This window comes from Dromaius novaehollandiae, chromosome W (genome assembly GCF_036370855.1).
Source record: "Dromaius novaehollandiae isolate bDroNov1 chromosome W, bDroNov1.hap1, whole genome shotgun sequence".
Taxonomy (NCBI): domain Eukaryota; kingdom Metazoa; phylum Chordata; class Aves; order Casuariiformes; family Dromaiidae; genus Dromaius; species Dromaius novaehollandiae.
In genome coordinates, this window is record NC_088130.1 from 46262570 (window position 1) to 46282276 (window position 19707).

The 19707-nt window shown below is 37.5% G+C and overlaps 1 protein-coding gene across 2 annotated transcripts in view; it reads right to left on the reverse strand.

Moving 5' to 3' along the window:
• Positions 1-546: 546 nt before the first annotated feature.
• PIK3R1 (phosphoinositide-3-kinase regulatory subunit 1) overlaps positions 547-19707 on the reverse strand; it is a 61849-nt gene continuing 42688 nt past the window's right edge. For both annotated transcript variants that reach the window (XM_064500135.1, XM_064500136.1), the window contains 9 exons: positions 11596-11698; positions 10803-10901; positions 10497-10677; positions 9887-10012; positions 8708-8850; positions 8271-8447; positions 8099-8167; positions 5552-5722; positions 547-5096 (listed from right to left, as the gene is read on the reverse strand). In XM_064500135.1, coding sequence (XP_064356205.1) covers positions 4907-5096; positions 5552-5722; positions 8099-8167; positions 8271-8447; positions 8708-8850; positions 9887-10012; positions 10497-10677; positions 10803-10901; positions 11596-11698 — 1259 coding nt within the window. In that variant the 3' untranslated portion in view covers positions 547-4906. The remainder of the gene's footprint in view (positions 5097-5551; positions 5723-8098; positions 8168-8270; positions 8448-8707; positions 8851-9886; positions 10013-10496; positions 10678-10802; positions 10902-11595; positions 11699-19707) is intronic.

Below are 19707 nucleotides of genomic sequence, written 5' to 3' on the forward strand. Positions count from 1 at the left end.
AGATGGGAATGAAGAAATTAAGATATTGCATTCTAATAATGAGTGGGAGAAAACAGCGCTCAGACTCAGTCTTGCCCTGTCCCCCCTCACTTCCTCCCTCTTCTTCATTCTCATGTTGGTTTTCCCAATCAGATATATTCATGCAGCTGGTAAATTATGTTTGGATACAAGGAGTGACAGGCTGGCTTCATGGAAATCAGTGACAAAACTCGCATTGATTTCAGGAGAGCCAGAATTTTATCTGCAGTGTAAAAGGGCAGATTTATAGATCATTATTATGATACCGCTTTTGCAGGGGTATGAGATCAGGAGAACTGTTATTTTGACACTATTTGGCATGAGCCTGTTTTGGAGCTACTCAGCTACCCCATTCAGTTCAGTAAATAGGAGGGCTGTGACTCAGCTGAAATTGTTTGCTTTCTAGTTCCCTCTAATATGGGCATTTGGGTCTCATTTTTAAAGTAGGGCATATATATATAGGAAGAGTCAGCAAAGGAGTCTGTTGAATAAATGTTTCAGTTCTTACTGAAGCCTCAACAACTGAAATGCAGTTTCAAAACAACCTTTATTCTGCTTGAAGACTTAGTACAATTTTTAAAGCAACTTAAAACCAAGACACAGCTCCATCATTTCTATAGCTTGAACAAAATTTCAAGGAGGCAAGTTTTCATTGTTGCCTTGTAAAGGCAATTTACAACCCACCTTACCCTCCACCTCCTCAAAGACCATTTTGAAACAAAGTAATCTTAATGTTTTAAACACATTTAACAGAACAGAGCTTTATTTTTAAAACAAGAATAAAAATAAAATAGCAGCATCTTGGGCAGCTAATGCAGTCTCATCAGGACAAGTGCAATATAGCGTTACCAATTCACACAGCCCAGTTTAGTCTTCTACTGCAGTAAATACATGATTATTCTACATAAAACGTTGCATTTTGGAACCTTGTCCCATGGGAGGCATTGTGCTTTGAGCTGCCCATTTCTAAAGTGACCCTGAAAAAAATAATATCAGGATTCACTTTCCCAACTTAATACCATGCATAGCAAAAGCACTGTGTGAAAATCGGCAGAAGTTTTCCCCATTAGAAGCATCTGAAGGTTTTCCCAAGCATTATTATTTCATTGCCAATTACAAGACAAAGCCATTTCTTTACTACAGAACAGTTGACACCAAATAGAAAATTTGAAGATTTGGTTTTACAAATTGTTTGACAAGATTTCTTAGATAAGTGAACCATACAGAAAAGCTTTAAAAAGAAAAAAAACCACAGAAACTTAGCCTTTTAACTGTATTTGGAAACATGCTGCAGCCACTAAGATCTAGTGTGTATGTGTGTAAACAAAGTTAATGATGTCACTTACTGAAGTCAGCAAAAAGATTATGTTTGGTGCAAATGGGCCTATATTAGGATCAGTTCATACATACACACCGCATGTGTGTGTGCATATGCACACAACCATGCACACCCCCAAACCCTCAAATCCAAATTTCAAATTAAAGAAATCAAAAACTCGCATGATTTTTCCTCATATTGCTTGGGAGTGCTAGGTTCTCTGTGCTATGCGTCATACCTTTCAAAAGCTTTGTGAAAGCGCTGCTGCAGTACAGCGTAACTCAGGGATTTAAAATAAAACAAAAAAATCCCCAAACCAAAAAAACAAACTGAACCAAATCCCACCCCTGAATCATATTAGATGGAAACACTATGTATCAATAGAAATACAGAAAAGCACCATGTTTCTTCAGTTATATTCACATATTTTTTTTCCCAGATAAATAGTTTGTTTTAGATCAAATCAAAACTGGAGTGAGCAATACGGTATATTAAGGAAAAAAACTCTGCAGTGGACAGGGCCTTTGGCAGGATGCAGTGCCATGTGTTGTGGAGGAAGGGAAATGCAGAGGCCACCCAATGCCTGGACACTACAGAACTCCCTCGCATGCCCACTCTGAGGGTCTAAGTGATCCTTGTGCATTGCACGGACCCTGCGTAGGCAGGACTTCTCCTTAAGAAGCCCTAAGCACTAATTCTCACAAGACAGTGCTTGACTCACTGTTGCTTATGGAAGAAAAGCAAGTGCCAAATCTGCATAAGCACCAGTTTTTCTCTGCTACAACCACAGATGGAGTGACGTAGTATGGCACGACAGAGGAACAAATGGCATCCCATAAGGGGCTGGGCATGCTAAGAATATGGCCCACTGACATAGCAGAGATTTTCTTACTATGAGGAAAATTAGATCCAAATTAGATCCAAAACTACTATAAAATTTCTTGAGAAATATTAAGTGAAACATCAATTCTGGTTACATACAATTTTCTTATAGAGAAAAAAAGTAGAATTTTACACTCAAAATTTCAAAAATTAATATATGTAGGAAGAGTATTTTGGACTGCTACAAGTGTTAAATTGTTGTATATTGAACTAATTTGTAACTTAAAGCCCAATAGTATGACTGTTATGCTAGCATAACTGTTGATGCTTTTAATAGTAAAGGACAGTTACTAGAAAATCAAATTCACATGGTCCCATCTGAGAGACCTGACTGGGGAAGAATGAGGAAGGGAAGAGATGAAGACTAAAATTCTATCCAGAAAAAAACATTCAGAATAATTTTTTAAGTGATGACTACCTTGATATATTAATGTTGATTGAACCTTGTTTCCTGATATAAGTTTCAGTAAGAAAATACATCTACAGGAAAGCAAGAACAACCCACCAAAAAAAGCACAAAATCCAAATAAAAACAAAAGCCTTACAGCATCAGAAATGAAGGGATAATGTAAAAATTAAGAGATAATAAAAAAACTACTGGTGACTGGCAAATTTCCTATTATTTCCAATAGCTTAATAAGTACTGCATACTTTGTCTTAGCACATATATTTCTAGAACAGAGCTATTATGAGAGAACTCCATGGGTCTTACTCTTTTGATTGCGTATGCAACTGCCTTTAATAGTAATGGGTTTTCCCCTTGCATCTCAAGGGAAGAATATACTCTTATCTTCACTTAGTCAAAACTTTTCCAAGATTTCTCTGAACACCATTACTTTATCAGCTTTCAATGTGCGAATTTACCCAGTGTGGTTAGGGAAATTAATAATCATTTCAAGCCACCCACAGTGAACAGCCCCAGAATTCCTAATAAGTTTGTGTTAGTGGGATTCATATATTTGTTTCCTTTAACGGAGCCACAATTCTGTAAGTCTTTGGTGCTGAATTGTAAAAGTGTTCACTTTGATATTGCCTCAGTCCATAAGCTTATGAAAATAAATCCAAAATGTTAATTATGACAGCCTGATGATATTTTTCAAACAAAGGTTTTCCAATCTTAATTAGCTCTATGTTGTATCCAATTGTTCTGAGCAAAGGTGAGAGCTTTTTTCACGACACTAATACAAAAAACAATCCTAGGCAACACTTTAGAGAAACTTCCTTCATATGAAATGAAAATAACTTGACATGCTAACAAAAATTCTGCCACAGTAGGTCAAGATGTCATTTATTTACTATGAAGAGTGGATTCATTCTGAAATTCAAACTATCTCTCCTCATAGCCAAATTTTCCTTTGTTTTTTTCTGCAGTCACTATCAGAAAAGGATATACAACTTTTCTTCTTCCAAATACAAAGACAATCAAGACAGAAGTTCAAAATGCTTCATGAAGCAAACATAGCACGGTACCATATTCTAAAGATATCTCTGAAACAATATTGTTGGACTCAATGATAATTTGTAATGTTCATATACTTTTATTGAATAAAGCAGCTTTGAAGCTTATCAGGCACTGCCCAACAAAATATTTAGTCAAAAAAAATTATGAACTTTTTAAACTTTGAGCTAGTAGCTCAATATTCTATACAAAGAAAACTGTAAAATATTTCATAGTTTTAATTCTGAAGCCAACTCTTGCTGGCTTCCTGTACATTTCTTTTTAAAAAAACAAACAACCAACAAAATCAATAACAAAAAATTATCATCAGGAAAAATATTCTCAGGCAAAAGAAAGAAAGAAAGAAAAAGAAGGCAAGGAAAGAAGAAAGAAAAACAAGCTTAACCTGTAGATACGCGTGAGACAAGACTAAAGCCTACAGAAAATTCAGTATTGCATAGCATGGTCTAAGGATTCAGCTTTCAGCAAACAGAAAAGGGAAAAGAGAAGCAGTTTGGTATTGATAGTTTCCATCAATGATAGTTAGTCATCCAATACTATTTACATTATTATATACTGTATGCCATTGAAAGTCCTGTTTTCTTCAGTCTTAAATATATTCTTAAAACAGGATTTTTAAATGTCTAAACAAAACACTTCCTGGCACTTTGCTATTACAATTCCTCTGAACAACATACTGTAACTGAAGTCCTTTTAAAGTGTCCCTTATAAATGAAAGTGCCATTCTGCTACATATCTTTCACCGGAATCCAAAAAATCCACAATGCTGTGTGTCTGGATCCACTGAGTGCAGCAACACCATTTCCAAACCAGGTCATGACCAAGAAATTCCGATAACCGGATCACAAAGACCTCTTACACCTGGGGTCTGCAGAATCCAACGTTCTAGCTGGTAAAGCTTCAGAAGTGGTCGTAAACAAGCACCATGGTTAAAGGCCTCTATGTCCCTGCAGGGAGATCAGGTTAGGATTTCTCTCTCTGGTGTTTTTCTTTTCTTAATTAAAAAAAAAGCACTTCAGATTAGAAACATACGTTCACAGCTTAATACTGTGATCTCTCCCACTGCAGTTGTGAAGAAAAGCTCTAGTCCCATCTGAAGACAGATAGCTTTGATACTGCAGCTCAAATTCTTGAGTAAGGCTGAAAGGAGCCTTCTCTCTCCAGAGGCCTCGATGTTGTCAAATCTTTTCTTTAGAAAAAAAACCAAACAGCCCAGAGTGTTAAGATCTTCATCGCCTCTGCTGTGCATATACTGGGTAGGCTAGTGTGACATTGAGAGAGTCATTGTGCTGCACAAGTGATGTGTGTTGATAATGTAGCACCAGTTCTTTGAGCGAGTTGTACAAGTTATATGGCTCTGCAAATCCATACCCAGTAGGTGTTTTGTTTATCACACAGTGCTTTACTTCTCCATCCACCCTAAAAAGGAAAACAAAAAGCAGTTTTTAGTTTGACAGTACAGTAAAGTTTAGCTAGAAAATAAGGTATTGGCAAAAAATCCTCCAGTGCTAGTCACTAAGTAGAATTCCTGTCTTCTATATGGGCATAATAGTAAAAGTCTAGGTTTAACCAAAATTCCCAGATGTTGTGTTAGCTTTGGAAGGCAGTAGGCAGGCAGGATGCTACAGCTGCACATAAAGGAGACATTCCATGCTCTAATTTCCCTTCTTCTCCATGAGGCTTATCTGTGGGAGTGCCACAGGTTTGAGCTATACAGGAAAGGGAGGAGGCGCAGCAACAAGAATGGTTGGCCTCAGGGCTTGGTAGTCTGCTTCTAAGCCCAGAGATACAATGGGATACATGCATTTCAAGTACACATCACTCAAGGTAGGCCTCAAACGATGATTGCATCATTCACAAATTAGGGTACATACACAACAGAGCAAGCATAGCAGCCTTGTTTGCTGCTCTCTCGGACAAGGAATGTTCCATCTCGCTTTCCCCGCAGCAGATTTTCAGCTTGGCTTCTATTGATATTTCCCACATTCCATGTTCTCTCATCATGATGGGGCAAGTCCTCATCATCTTCTACCATAGAGTATTGGCTGTTGAAATATGACAAAATACATGTATGAAACATGTTACAGAGCAAAAACCAAGAGCAAACTACTTCCTCCTTCACACTACTTGAACAAAAGTAAGTCAATGGCTAGTAGGATGCCTCCCTGGTAAAACCAGGGATGTAAATCGTGTAATACTGCAACATTTCAACTGCTGAGTAAAAATAAAATGTAAGCTCTGGTCCTTGATTCTTTTAAAAATACTTGTGTAAATCTGAAAAAAGAAATAAAAGGATGCTGTTTTATCTTTCAGAATCTGCTATAAGCACTTTGGTACTTCTACTGTTGCTCACTGTTTTGGTAAGTAGCAAGCCCAGTGAAATCAATTCCTTCCAAGTCAGCTTCATTTTCAAATCAGAATACTTGGTCAGCAGTGAAAAATAATGCAGTATATTGACTACAGCTGCTGCTTGGGAAAGCTATGAGCAGCTACAGGTAGACAGATTAATTACTCATAGGGGAGATGGCTACATGGGAAGGGTGAAATAATAGAGTGGTCTCTCTCCTTATAACCAGATTATGAGAAGAGTATATGATATAGAGTTTTCTCTTCCAAAACAGCCTCCAACTATAAAGATAATTCAAAGTTGAATAGACCCCTCCAAGCTAAAGATCACCATGAAAGAAGATGTATCCAGATTGATTGTGTGGACAGCACTGACATCCTGCAGCTCCAGGACTCTCTACTTGTCCAGTAGCCTATACTGGTGCGCCCTTCCTCTCCCATTCAGTTTGTAATCAGCGTGTGTTTGGCAAATACATGTATTCTCTCTGTAACTGGTATTTAATCAGTTTTTGTTCCTCTAAGAAAACGTGACTTCCCACTCATCCATAGTTCTGTATTTCTGAAGATTCTCAAAAGTCTACAGAAATCAGCAATCTCGCACAGAATTCAATTTTTCAGAAAGAGGAGGGGGTTCTTTTGTTTCATATGACACTCCATCTAGCTCCCTTATCCCATCACACCCCTTTGTCCTGCAAGATATTCAAATGTGTTCAGCAGTGGCTCTGTCTTCAACCAGCACCTAAAGAAAGGGATTGCTATTTTCTACTGCTGCTCCCTATACTGATTTTTTCTGCTTTATAATGTTAGAAAACAGTCAAATTCCAAAAGTTTAATTTGTCAGCAGAAACCTGAGTATATATCAGATTCACTGGCAAGGACAGTCACAGACTTAAAAGAAAAGAAAGATTTTCTTTAAACAGATTCACTTACTAGTTTGATGCAATGCTAAATTATTCTTTCTGTCTAGTGGTTAACTGATGGAAGTACCAAGTGGAAACAGGTGGCTACATATTCTCCATTATATTATCTTTGATCTGTGCTAGGACTGGGTGAATAACATGACTTCAAAATGTCTGTGCCATTTTTATAACCTTGCTTCTACCAATGCAGCCACAGCAGAAAGGCACAATTTCCAGGATAACAGTAGGAGACTCAGTAAACCAAACCAAATTAAAATGTACTACTAATGTGGACAAGGCCAGAATGCAAATCCACAGAACAGTCATTGTCAATCTGGTGTTTTTGCTATATGTCACTCAGCCAGACAGTGTAAAAAGTATGCACAGGAAGCTACATAGGTGATAATGTTGATATGGATTTTTACTCAGACCATTCTGTTTTTTTATATTTGTTCATTTCTTCTCTCTTTAGTATTTTAAACTGTGAATTCAAGTCACTTTTGATATTATTTTATGGTTTGCATTTGGTTACATTTGGTCTACATTCTGATCAACTGGGTGCCTTTTGCTTTTTGCTCAGGAATTAAGTGATACCTATGCAGTGGCCAAGTCCAAGTCAAAAACATAAATGAAGCTGAATTGCTCAAATGACAGAATACTATCCTGCTCCTACTTCTCAGAAAAATTAACTACACCACAAACCAGAGAAGAACCACTCTTCAACATACAAATTTTATCATCTCTGCTATCACTGTGATATAGTACTCTGATACCACTATACTGGATGGCTCCATGATACCAACACTTGAACTTTGGAAAGAGCCTGCCTGTGCCTGAGACCTTCTGAACATTTATCCATCCACGTAACACCCCTCCAAGATACTAACACCTTATGATCTTCACTTTACTGGTAAGAATAAAGACACTGGTTAGGTTCCAGGGCTTTGCTGTAGTGACCTGATTATGCAGCTCTCTGAATGATAACACTATGGGGTGAGATAGAGTCCTTTCTAATACTTGCATTATGTAGGCTGCCATGTGTTAACAGTGTACACTGTTACTGGATGCCTAGCCTTGAGATTTCCTCTTTGTGGTCCTGGAATTAAATATGCTTTGTCTCATTATTGTGTAAGATGAATTGAAATACCAGGAATATTTAAATCTTTTAATACTCACTCTTCTGTATTTTCATTGCCCAGCCATTCATTTAGCTTCTTCTGCCGAACACCTTTTTGAGTCAGCCACCTGGACAAAAATTACAAACAAAAATAATTGTTATTCAGAGAAGCTGGATGCCAATAAAAACAAACTTTAAAAGATAGTTTTATTAATTCATAATGGTACTTACATCAAATACTGGTCTCTTGTCTTCCTCAGCTGTATGAGGTCTGGCTTAATGCTGTTCATACGCTTGTCTATCTCTCTATATTCAGCTGCTTGCTTCTTTAAATCCTCTTCTAATCTGCGTCGGCTGTCCACAATTTCACTTATTCGAGACTTCAATTTTTCATAGTTGTGCATAATTCTGAATGGAATAATTTGGTAGGTTATATTATCATGAGGTCTTATTCACAACTTTATCTGCCATTTTCTCACGTAGATGTTTAAGAGAACAGATGTAGGTGCACATTTTGCAAACTCACATCTACCCTAGCTAAGGCTTGCTTAGCTTACAACTGAACAACTGGAAACTTGCCAAAGTGCTTTAGTTTTAGGTAGATCTGTACTTGGCATTGTTCCTTTCCTCAAAAACATACAATTTGAAGTGCAAATACAAATACTGACCTTTGTATTTCCTTCTCATTTCCTTCACGTTTAAATTTTTCAATGTATTCCTTACTGTATCTTTCTTGTGTCTGGCACTGCTCTTCGAATATTTTTATTGTTTCATTAAATGCTTCAATAGCTGTTCTTTTCATTTGAATTTCCTGAAAATAAAATAATTGTTATTACACTTCTTATCAAACAGAAGGGATGATTTATTGGCCTGTATCACAGAAAGACTTCAGTATGTTGTAACAGAATGGCTTCAATTCCTTTACCAAGAATGCTTTCTGTCTGCAGAGCCTTACAAAACAGAGAAAACAGGCCTGTGCAAACTGCTAACATGATGAAGCTTTCCAAGAAAGGCAAACTGCTAGACAAAGGCCTAGCTTCAATATTTGTTTTGTATAAATAAGTTTTATTTGTGAGGATTGGAGGCTTATGGCACTGCACTTTGCCCTCTGCACCAACTAATGTCCTTAGAAGTATAGCTGCATTTCTAAAATAGAATTATAAGATGTAGCGCTGGACAGATCTCAAGAATTCATCTAGCCCATCCTCCTGCCCCTACATAGCTAGATGATACCTAAGTCTTTAAGTCAACTTTCAGGTTGCCTGCATACCTCCACCTTGCTTCAGTTATTTTCAGGCATATTTCCTGTATATTGTAGGAAGCCGTCTTGATCCTGAGGCTGTAGAACAGCACTAATTCCATTGGCACTTCAAGACCCGGTTAATTATTGGTTAAGCAGAAAGAAGCATAGAGGCAGCTTTTCAACCCTGCACTGTATCTACACGTCATCTCTCTGCTCTGTGTAGATGAAACCAGCCCCTTCAAAAACTGATAATAAAATACAATGTTCCCTTGCAGATATGTCTTGAAAACCTGAGCTTGACCTGATGAGATCAGCGTGCAGAAGTGTTGCTAAATCAAGGGAGTTCTGAGCTTGCTTTAGATGCAGGTGTCAGACTTAACCACGGGGTTAGGTTGCAGGTGGTGATGGTTCAAACATGAGTAAGCAATTCCATTATACTGAGCAAGCACATCAAGCACGTTTCCTCTTTTAGGCGATGGTAGTGGTGGAGGAAGGGAGGAGAAGAAGGCAGCTATCAAAGATGGCAGTATAAATTTATAGTAATATTCTTCTAAAACCACAGAAGAAGACCTCCACTCTCTGTCTGGTTTCAAACGTAGCTCACCTGAGATGTTCTTGTATAGTCTTCATAGAGTCTGTCATATTCTCGGCTTTTTTCTTGGAACTGGGTATTATATTCATGTAATTTCTTTCCCACTGCTTCAATACTATCCTCTTTTACTACTTGATCCTGGGAGGATGAGAAAAAGGAAATATATTCAGTAAAGAAACACTGCACTGCACAGATTTTCAGGATAAAACTGTTTAAAAATGCCCAAATATTTTACCTGGAAAATGTGGTATCTCTCTTATCAATATGGAGATATCATATACTCTATGCATTTAATATGCAAATTAGAAATAAAATTAATGACAAAAAACAATTTTGCATTGCAAATGTGCAGCTTTGTACTGAAAATTATATATTTCGTTGTTAATGAGTGGGATATTTATTAACATAATAAGTATCTCTTAATGATGTATCTACAATATTTAAAGCTTTAATTATTTATTTGCAATTTGTGGGGTTGTTTTTTTTAAAAAAAATCTAGCTTTATATCCACTTTATTTTTTCAAATATTAACAGACGTGAGGTTCTTTATAATCAGTGACTCCTCAGGCTGTAATAATTTCTCTGTATTTAAGTGGAGCACAAAGAAAATAAACCAAATTACCTGCTGGTACTTAGATACTGGATACAGTAATTTTACGTCCAGTTTAGGATTATACTGGGCTAGGGATTCATTCCGGTAGTGGTTAATTAGCTCGACCACAGAGTTGAAAGTTAATGGGTCAGAAAAGCCGTATTTCCCATCTCGGTGAAATATTTTGATTAATTTGTTATTTCCTCCTTTCCTGCAAATAAAGTTTGTTGAAAAGTCAGGCATAATTCAAATACTATTGCCTAAAGAATGTGGTATTTTAAATTCAGTATTGCATGTATACTGCCAAGTATTATAGACCTGGCATAACTATCTTACCTTAGTGTAAGGGTGTAGTCCCCATGCATTTTGGTTGAAGCATCTCGTACCAGAAAGGTACCATCAGCAGTGTCTCGAAGCTTCTCATTTACTTCTTCTCTAAAATGAAAGCAAAAGTAACCAATCATTTCAGCTACTTCTCACTCATTTCTTCTCTCACTATGCTCTCATTTTTTTTGTTTTAAAATAATTGGGTTTTTTTAAGAGCCTTCTCAATCTCCATACAAACAAACACAGTTATTTAATAGCTTATTTAATATTGCTAGGGAACAAATGGAATATAAAAATGGTATCTTCAATATCCTCTTACTGCTGGAACAAAATAATATTAATGCAAAGGTCTTTCTGCTTGTTCATACAAGCCTGAGCAATTGGAGAAGCCAGTGCTGGTCTAATGTACCTATATATAGTACAGTTTAAAATGTTGCTAATATATGGCATTTGTTAGTCTCATTTATTAACTATTGTGCCTGAAGCTGAGGTTCTCGATGAAAGAAAAGAAGAAAATACTTATTTCTTGGTGTTGTCCTCTCATGCTAGCATTTCACGTAGCTGTCTTAAAATAATACAACAAGCACCAAATCATTTTACATATTACATTCTAACTGACTGCCAGTAACTTTTTAGTCATGTTTGGAACAAAATCAACTGTGATACGTTTGTGTTGGAAAATATCATAAAACTGGCTCTTAGAACTATAATTTTTCTATACTTAAACAGAATACACATATATAAAATAACATAGCAAGAGTATAAAGGAAATATAGGAAATATACATCTTTAGCTGATTTACCTTGAGATATCTCCCCAGTACCATTCAGCATCTTGTAATGACATGTTGTTATTCATACCGTTGTTAGTTACAGTATTAGGTTTTGGTGGCTTGGGAGGCAGTGCTGCAGATGAAAGGAGAAAAAGTTGATTATAACTCATTGAAAACCTGACCATATATACCTTGAAATTATACCTTCGTACATGAATGAGAAAAAATGAATGGTTATAAAATATAGCTTTCCATTACTAACAGTCTTTAAAAGGTGATAGAAGAATCAAGATATTTTACTGAAAACAATAAAATTCAACAAGAAAGATGTACTATTTCAAAAAATGTTATTCTTGCAATAACATATTTTAAGCAAAACAACACCATACCACCCCCCGAGTCAAGAAAGCATTTGGAAAAAAAAAATCTGAAGTTTGTTTTTACCTCCTTCCACTGTCTTCAGGTGTATATAAATAGCAAAACATGTAAAATTTCTTTTTTTCCTCCTACGCAATGATCTTAGAGGAATGTTGCTATTTTCTCACCTAGCAGCTAGGTAATAAAAAATGCAAACCCACAGCAGTACTGTATGTTTTAAGAAGAATTTGGTTTCTCTGATACTCAGCATTTTGTGCAACGATTTGCTGAAAACCACTTTAAGAAACCCATCTGTGACCCATATATCCCTTGTGTTAATCTTAGCATTCTACAGAATAAATTGTGTTCCAAATGCCAGGACTGATTAAAAACCACATCCCCTTTTCTCAATGTCAAAGCTGCATACGTATACCAGTGGGTGCCAGAGAAGATACTGCAGCACTCCTGACTTACTAGCAAGGGGGACTACATTGCAATCAGGATTAAAAAACAACCCAGCTCTTTTAGTTCTCTAGTAAGTATAACATTCCTTACGAACCTGCCTCTATGTATAACATGACCGGCTACAAAAGAGAATGTTTTTATAATTGCAATGAATGACAAGACAGCTTAATTGTTTTAATACCACATGATAAAATGATGTGATATCAGGAATTCAATTAATACGGTTACATTTTAAAATCTGTTTTTCCTAAAACAATCCAAAACAATGATTTGTAATCACTGTTTCAGGAAATACAAGTGTTATTACAGTATCTCTTTTTAGCCACAATGTGGTGCAGAGATAGCAAAAATCACAATAATAAAAGAAATGCAACATTTTTAGAATATAATAGCAGAGCTAGAGCTACATATGACAGAATAAAATCAAAGCAGAAACAGGTCAATTCAGGAAAAATTCAATTAAGTAAGCAGACAGGTATTTCTACAGGTTATGATTCTAATTACTATAACCATGCACTAAAATACAATTTAATTCTAATCTATGAAAAAAAAAAAGGAAAAAGGAAAACTATTTGTATCAATGACAAAGTAAATAAATCTTAAATATCCACTAAGGATTTTTCAGCAGCTATCGTAAAGACCAAAATGAATTAGTCTTCTGTAATAAGACTGCAGCTTTACCTGGTGGATCCATTTCTATGTAAAACATCAAGTCTGTGCCACAATTTATATCTGTCTTAGGATAGTCTATATCCAGTTCTTCCATATTCCAAACAGTATTGTACATTTGTATGAGTTTCACTGAGTAAGCTCAGATATAAGAAAAGAGTCAGGCTCTCTTTGTAATGGTGTCTTGGAATTCATTTTAAAACCTATAAGGGGCTGCACTGTAACCTATTACATCATAATCCTCAGCCAATCATGTCAAAATAATGTCACCAGACCACTCCTGTTTCATCATTTTGTTCTACATTAATCTTAAAACAATTTCGGTTTCAGAAAGAATCTACATTTAGCAGAACTGCAAGATAAAGCTGGTATTACAAGCAGAAAGCTGAGCGGGCTCCCCTCACGCACGTCTCCATTTCATCTTCCTGACTCTCTGCTGCATGGTACAGTCCAATCCTGGCAGGATGACAAAAGGCTGATATGCTGCAGCACGTACTTCCACACACGCGCGCACACAGCACATGCACACGCACACGCAGTGGAGCTCCGTTTATAGATAGGTAGGTCACTTCTCAGTTTCACTATCCTCCTCAGATGCATGAAGTTTACCATTCAGAAGGCTTTAATAAGCATGTGCACCTACTGCACACATACAAAGATGGGAAAGGGAATTAGAGCATGGCTCCGTGTGTGTGTATATATCTATTATATACATACATACACGTATATGCATATACATATATCCACATAGTAAAACGCTAATTATATTTTTAAATTTTACAAATTTCTGTAATTTTATGGACACAAAGGTCTGACACATTTGCTATTACTATATAAAATGTACTTATTACAGAGACATCTTTTTTATCTGTATCATTTTGTAATGCAATACAATAGTAATCATCTGGAGTAACTAATTTTGAAATCTAAAAATTAAATATTGTAATCTTGCATTCAGGATGTCACCGAGACTTTCCTAAACCACGGAAGAAAGTCAGAACTGAGAAAGATCTTGAATAATAATTTTGCTGAACATAAAAAGCCAGTCTGTTAGGATACAATAAGGTTTAGTCTGCCTTTTCACACTGTTTCTCTACCCTATTCTCATTGAGATATTTATCACGTTGTTTTTAAAAGCAAGAGTCCTTGTCAGTGTCTTCTTCCTAACTTGACTTTATCTCATCGGTATCCTCCTACTATTTAGAAATATTCCTTCTTAACTCCCCCCCATCATTGACTGTGACTCTCAGACCTCTTGGAAGAAACCTGTGCAGAACATACTACCAATTCCAGAGCAGAATGCTATGTAGAGCAATCTGAATGCTTTATATTCACTATAATCTATGGGGGCAGAAAACCAGATACCAAAAATAACCACAACAAAAAGTAACTGTAGCAACTATCAGCGCCTACATCATAAGAAATCCTGGTGCAGCTGAAATGTGCTCTATCTCACAAATACTCATTAAAAATTAACACAATTTATACCCTTCCCAAATATTTTACACATATCTACCCTCCCTCTGTGCCCCTCACTAGCTCACCCACTTTAGACAAGCATCAACATGTAAGAACATGGCTGGAGTACCAACAGTAACAAAAAAATACATGCTAGTTTGCTTATATGTTAAGTTTAAATTCATTTTCTCTTCCCTGTTTAGGTAGACATGTTCCAAAGATTCCTTCCATTTCCAAAGTGTAATAAGATACTTACGACCATCCCAGACACAAGTCCAAACACTGAACTTGAAGGTTTAGCCCACCTGCTACCCAAACACTTGAGTTGCCAAAGTAATTACTTAAATTAGGTTATAAAAGATTTCCGACAAAGACTATATTGCTGAATTTAAATTTAACAAGGGATCAGTAAGATTTTTTTATTCCATTGAATAAAGGCTTTCAGAAAAAATAAGTCTCCAGGGTTTCAGTGGTGGCCAAATTCTGGACTGCGCACACTTGTATAATCAGGTTACTGCTCAGCTCAAACTAACCCAACTTTGAGGCAGGAAAAGGCAGGAGACAGACAGGTGATTTTCCATTGCCTCTGCATAACTTGGAGAGGTACTGAGGCACTTGACTTTCATTCGCATATCTTAAGACCATGAAATCTCTACCTGGTAATCAGTTACAGTAAAGTACTTCCACAAGGTGATGAAGAAAGCACATAGAAATTCAAAATCACTTACTTTGTAAATTATGCATCACAACTGCTCGCCCTTGTAATACAGCCTGAAAATACAATCCAATAACCTGAAAAATTAAGTGGTTTCCTCTTACAGAAATCTTTCTAAAAGAAAAAAACTCTTTTTATTAGGAAGTTTCTCTGAAGCAACTAAGCAAAAAATAATTCTGAAAAAAAAGTCTATGCTTTCCAATCAATGCTTCATAAAAATCACTAAAAAAGCTGTAACATGCAGTCAGAAAATCCAAGCCTTCTCTCTGTTCTCAACTGCGCAAAGCTCTGTACTGTGCAGAAGGTATCCGCTTACTCTGGTTCATCATTAAAAAGTGAACCTGACTTTAGTACTGTAAAAAAAAAAAAAAAAAAAAGAAAGAAACCACCCTCAGTAGCTTGCACGTCTCTCTCAGATAATGATCTCAGTTTCATGATTAACTTGGGCAGGTTCAAATATTTGCTGAGCCAGGGATTTCAGGTGGGGGAGGGGGAGCCAGATTCAAAGGAAAAGTTGTCAATCAGCGAACAAGTGGCCAATGCAGGACGAACTTTCTCATTTTAGCCCAGTAAATGAGAAGACCATTGTAAGAGGTCTTAAAATAGACTCTGTAACTGGCTGCTGAGTGCAATATTAAAGTCGAGAAAAGCACTATGAACAGCCGAATACAGGAAGTGGCTAACTTAGTTCAGAAAAAAAGTAGAATCAAAATCTTCCTTGAAAAGAGCTGTACCTCTCAGAACAGCCCTGTGCAAAGCAGCTTGCTTGCAAGCACAGCAGCACCTCCTACGCACTTATGCGAGGTCACAAACACACGTGTTGCTTGAAGACCCTTAAAACGAAATGGTGAGGCATTTCATCCATTTCAGATAAACCAAAAACACTAGAAAAAACACCTGTCCATATCCATGGTGTTTTCCAGGACCTCAGGGTTGTTCTTTTCATTTCTTGGTCAGGCAGGTGGGAAAAGGGACTGTACAGAGACGGAGCACTTTAGGTCATACGTAATTCCCTTGCTGTAGTGTTTGGTGGAGTATCACTTGCTGAAGAAATGAAGCACCAGCTGAAGAGCCTGTTCCCCTCTGCCTACACCTGCTAACTTTCTTACCAGCTACACTCTTACATGGAAAAAATCAAAAGTGAAAGGAGAAGCAGACCAAACGGTTCCTTTCAGAGAAAGGCAGGAAGCGGATCAATATTTTCTTCTGACTTCTTGTTGGAAGCAGTGAGAACCTCCAGTAGCTGCTGTCTTCCTGGTGGTCAGCTGCAACTCCCTTATGTTACTGGAAGGGTATCGCAAAGTTTTCACCTCCCTCCCCAAACACTCCACTTACCAAAATCATCCTGTGGTACAAAATACCAAACCTACCAAAACCCGCTTGTGCCTTACAACGAAATCCCAAGTATCTGCAGTATATTTTCAGTGGTTTATAGCTGATTGAATAGTTTCACCTATAACAATTCTTTACTTTTCTAGTTTTAGGAGCCTTTGCCTACTAAAACAATTGTCAGTTCTACATATCATTTAAAGCACCATAGTCATAAATGTACAACCTACTTCAAACGGAGATCATAAGCTGTGTTTCTGAACTAATGACAGTACACAGGAGAAAAGTCCAACTTTTGACAGTAACTGATATGCCTCCTATTTACCGTTGGAAATTGCAAAAAGGGGTGATAACACTTTTCGGTTTATAGGACCACAGTATACAAGTGTATTCTGTAAGGAAATCAGCTAATGATGACAAACAAACTCTGGTTCACTTAATTGTTTATTATTTTAAAAAGCACTGATACCTACGCAGAGATAAAAGATAAGCTTTTGAAACTACTGAGGGTGTTCCTAAGTCTGAGGTTTTTTTTTTTCTTTCTGATCTCAGTGCCCTGTGCAAAAATGAGTTGGATCACATGTCTGGTCAAAAAAAGGTACTGATGTGCACACACCTGCATTTTCACACAATTGCCCCATCTTAACTTTTATTTAAATTTAAGAATTCACCACCTTGAGTGGTGCTCATCAAATCTATAGATTTGTATTTGCAGAAACTCAGGGGTCTACTACTTTTTTGCGTCATACTCAAAGCGTCCTTCTGATCTATAAAGGATTTTTTTTTCTAAAAATGATGCATGAAGCAGGACAAGGAACTGATCGGTATAGAGAGGTTTGCACGTGTGTGTGCATGTATATGTATAGGTATATGTACATACGTACACATACACTCACACACATTTATAATATTAATCTGTAAAAACTTCTAGCAATGCCATACATGTTACTTCAGTTTCCCCAAATACTTTTAATTAGGTATTGAGAAACATAAAGTATACACTACTGCCAAAATCTAAACCAAGAATTCAGTATTGCTAGGGCTGGAGATTATTAACAACGTATTTTGTTCCCTGTTAAATCAGGTATAAAGCACATGATTTTTATTAGCTTAGAAGGGGGGCCCTCTGCCGGGTAAGGAGCAGATGCGCAATACACTGTACAAAATCAATTCTTCCTTGACAGACTGTTCTCTGCACATGACAAAATCCTCTTAGCGCTGGCTGACGATCCAGCCAGACTTATGAAATTATGCAAAAAAAGTCCTGATAAGGGACAGCATTCTTACATATTCTGTTGTGCCCCTGAGACACTGCAAGCCAGGACTGCGGCTGATCCGGACCAGTGCAGTCAAGGGGGGCTTTGGGGCAGATTTCAGGAGGAACAGGACTGGCCTTTCATTTCCCCTGCTTTGGTTATTATTCTATCAAGCTTGCTATATTATGTTCAGCTAAAAGCAAAGCGTCTGCATTTTGGCTGTGCTGCTACGACTCTCACCCAAACCACCACCAAGTGACCAGTTAAGCATAAGGCAGGCTCATGACTTCACTTATTCTACCTAGGATCCTGTGAGTAGTAGTCCTACCTCTTCGCACTTAAAACCTGTGGTATTTTACAGCTGGAGCCATTATTTACAATGTTGTTTACAGGCCTGGAAAGGAGGAATAAGCTGTGATGGACAGCCTAGAAGAAGCAGCTCAGCCTGAGTTAGTGCGCAAGCCATCGAGGCTTCACTTTGTCACCATGAGATAGGAAGTGGCCGCAGTGGCTGCAAGACCTCCTCCTGTCCCCCACAGCCCTTCCTTCCCACCATCCCAGGGGCTCCGCATTGCCACTGCAGTCCCACACCAGACCCACCATTTCCCCCCTCCTTCTCTACTTCCCTGCAATAACACACACCTTTGCCTCGCATACCCATGGGCCACTCTGCACTCCTCAACACTCCCCCAAGAAGACCCTGATTTCCCTGTGTTCTCCCCCAAAACGGCCCCGAACCACCCATCTCCCCACTTCTCCCTGTGTGACCTGCCAGCTGGCCGTGAGCTAGCACTGGCCTCGCACGACAGCCGCCTGGCAGGGGCCCTGGGCACTGGCTGGCTGGTGGGCCATGCCCCAAACGGTCCCATGCACGGCTCTGAGGCCTGCTGCTGCTTCACAATCGTCAAAAATGAACTGAAAAAGTTTCCAGCCCTGTATGCCTAAAAAGAACTCATAGCCCATTTTCAATGTATACTTCTAAAAGCACACACACCATCATACCTTTAATCTGTTCTGTGAGATTCTGTTAAGTATAGTCTGTTATAATTAGGATTTTTTTCTTCTAATACTACTGCTTCAAATGGCATATTTGAAGATGTGTACTTTGTTTCTGACTATAAAATCAGCATTACTCTTTAATGTTTCTGTGGCTGTTTATCAAGTTGGAGTGTTAAAATGGGATGCTAAATCATCTAGTTTGTCCACTAAGCCTAATCATCCATTGGGTCTTTGACTGATTAGCTACAAAGAATGACAGGAATCAGAAAATGGATCTTATTACTGATTATTCAAAACATCAACCATTTTCATAATCCTAGTTGTCTTGCAACATTATTTTGTCTTCACATACTACAGACTTTAACTTTAGTAATTTAACTTCTTGTGCAGGACTAGACTGTATTCTGATTCACGCATAAAAAAGCATAGTTTCCCATTGAACACTGTGACAAGGAAAAAATCAGTCCAGAGTTGTGCAACAAAAAAATCGAGTAAGGGCCTAACAATAACTCCTGGTTTTGCGCTATGGAGTGTATAGCATCACTGTAGCCATAAAATGTCCAACTTAGGATGTTGGTCCTATTTGCATACTTTCTACTGTTTGGAAGCAAGAAGGATAATTATTGGGTGATGCGATGAGAAAACAATCAGAAGGAAAGAAACCTGGCAGCACTAGCTTACCTGTTATCACTTAGTTGTCATTAAATTATTTTCAACAAATAAGATTCTTTCTGTTTAAAACCCGTTAAGTTATGAACTTAATGAGAAATAAGTTATCTTTTCTAGGATTGTTCCTTTATTATAATGTCTCAAAACATTTTTGATGGAAGGTCATGCCCCTGTAAATGACAATCTTGGAGCTGATAATTTTGAAAAACAAGTCTCGCAGTCTTC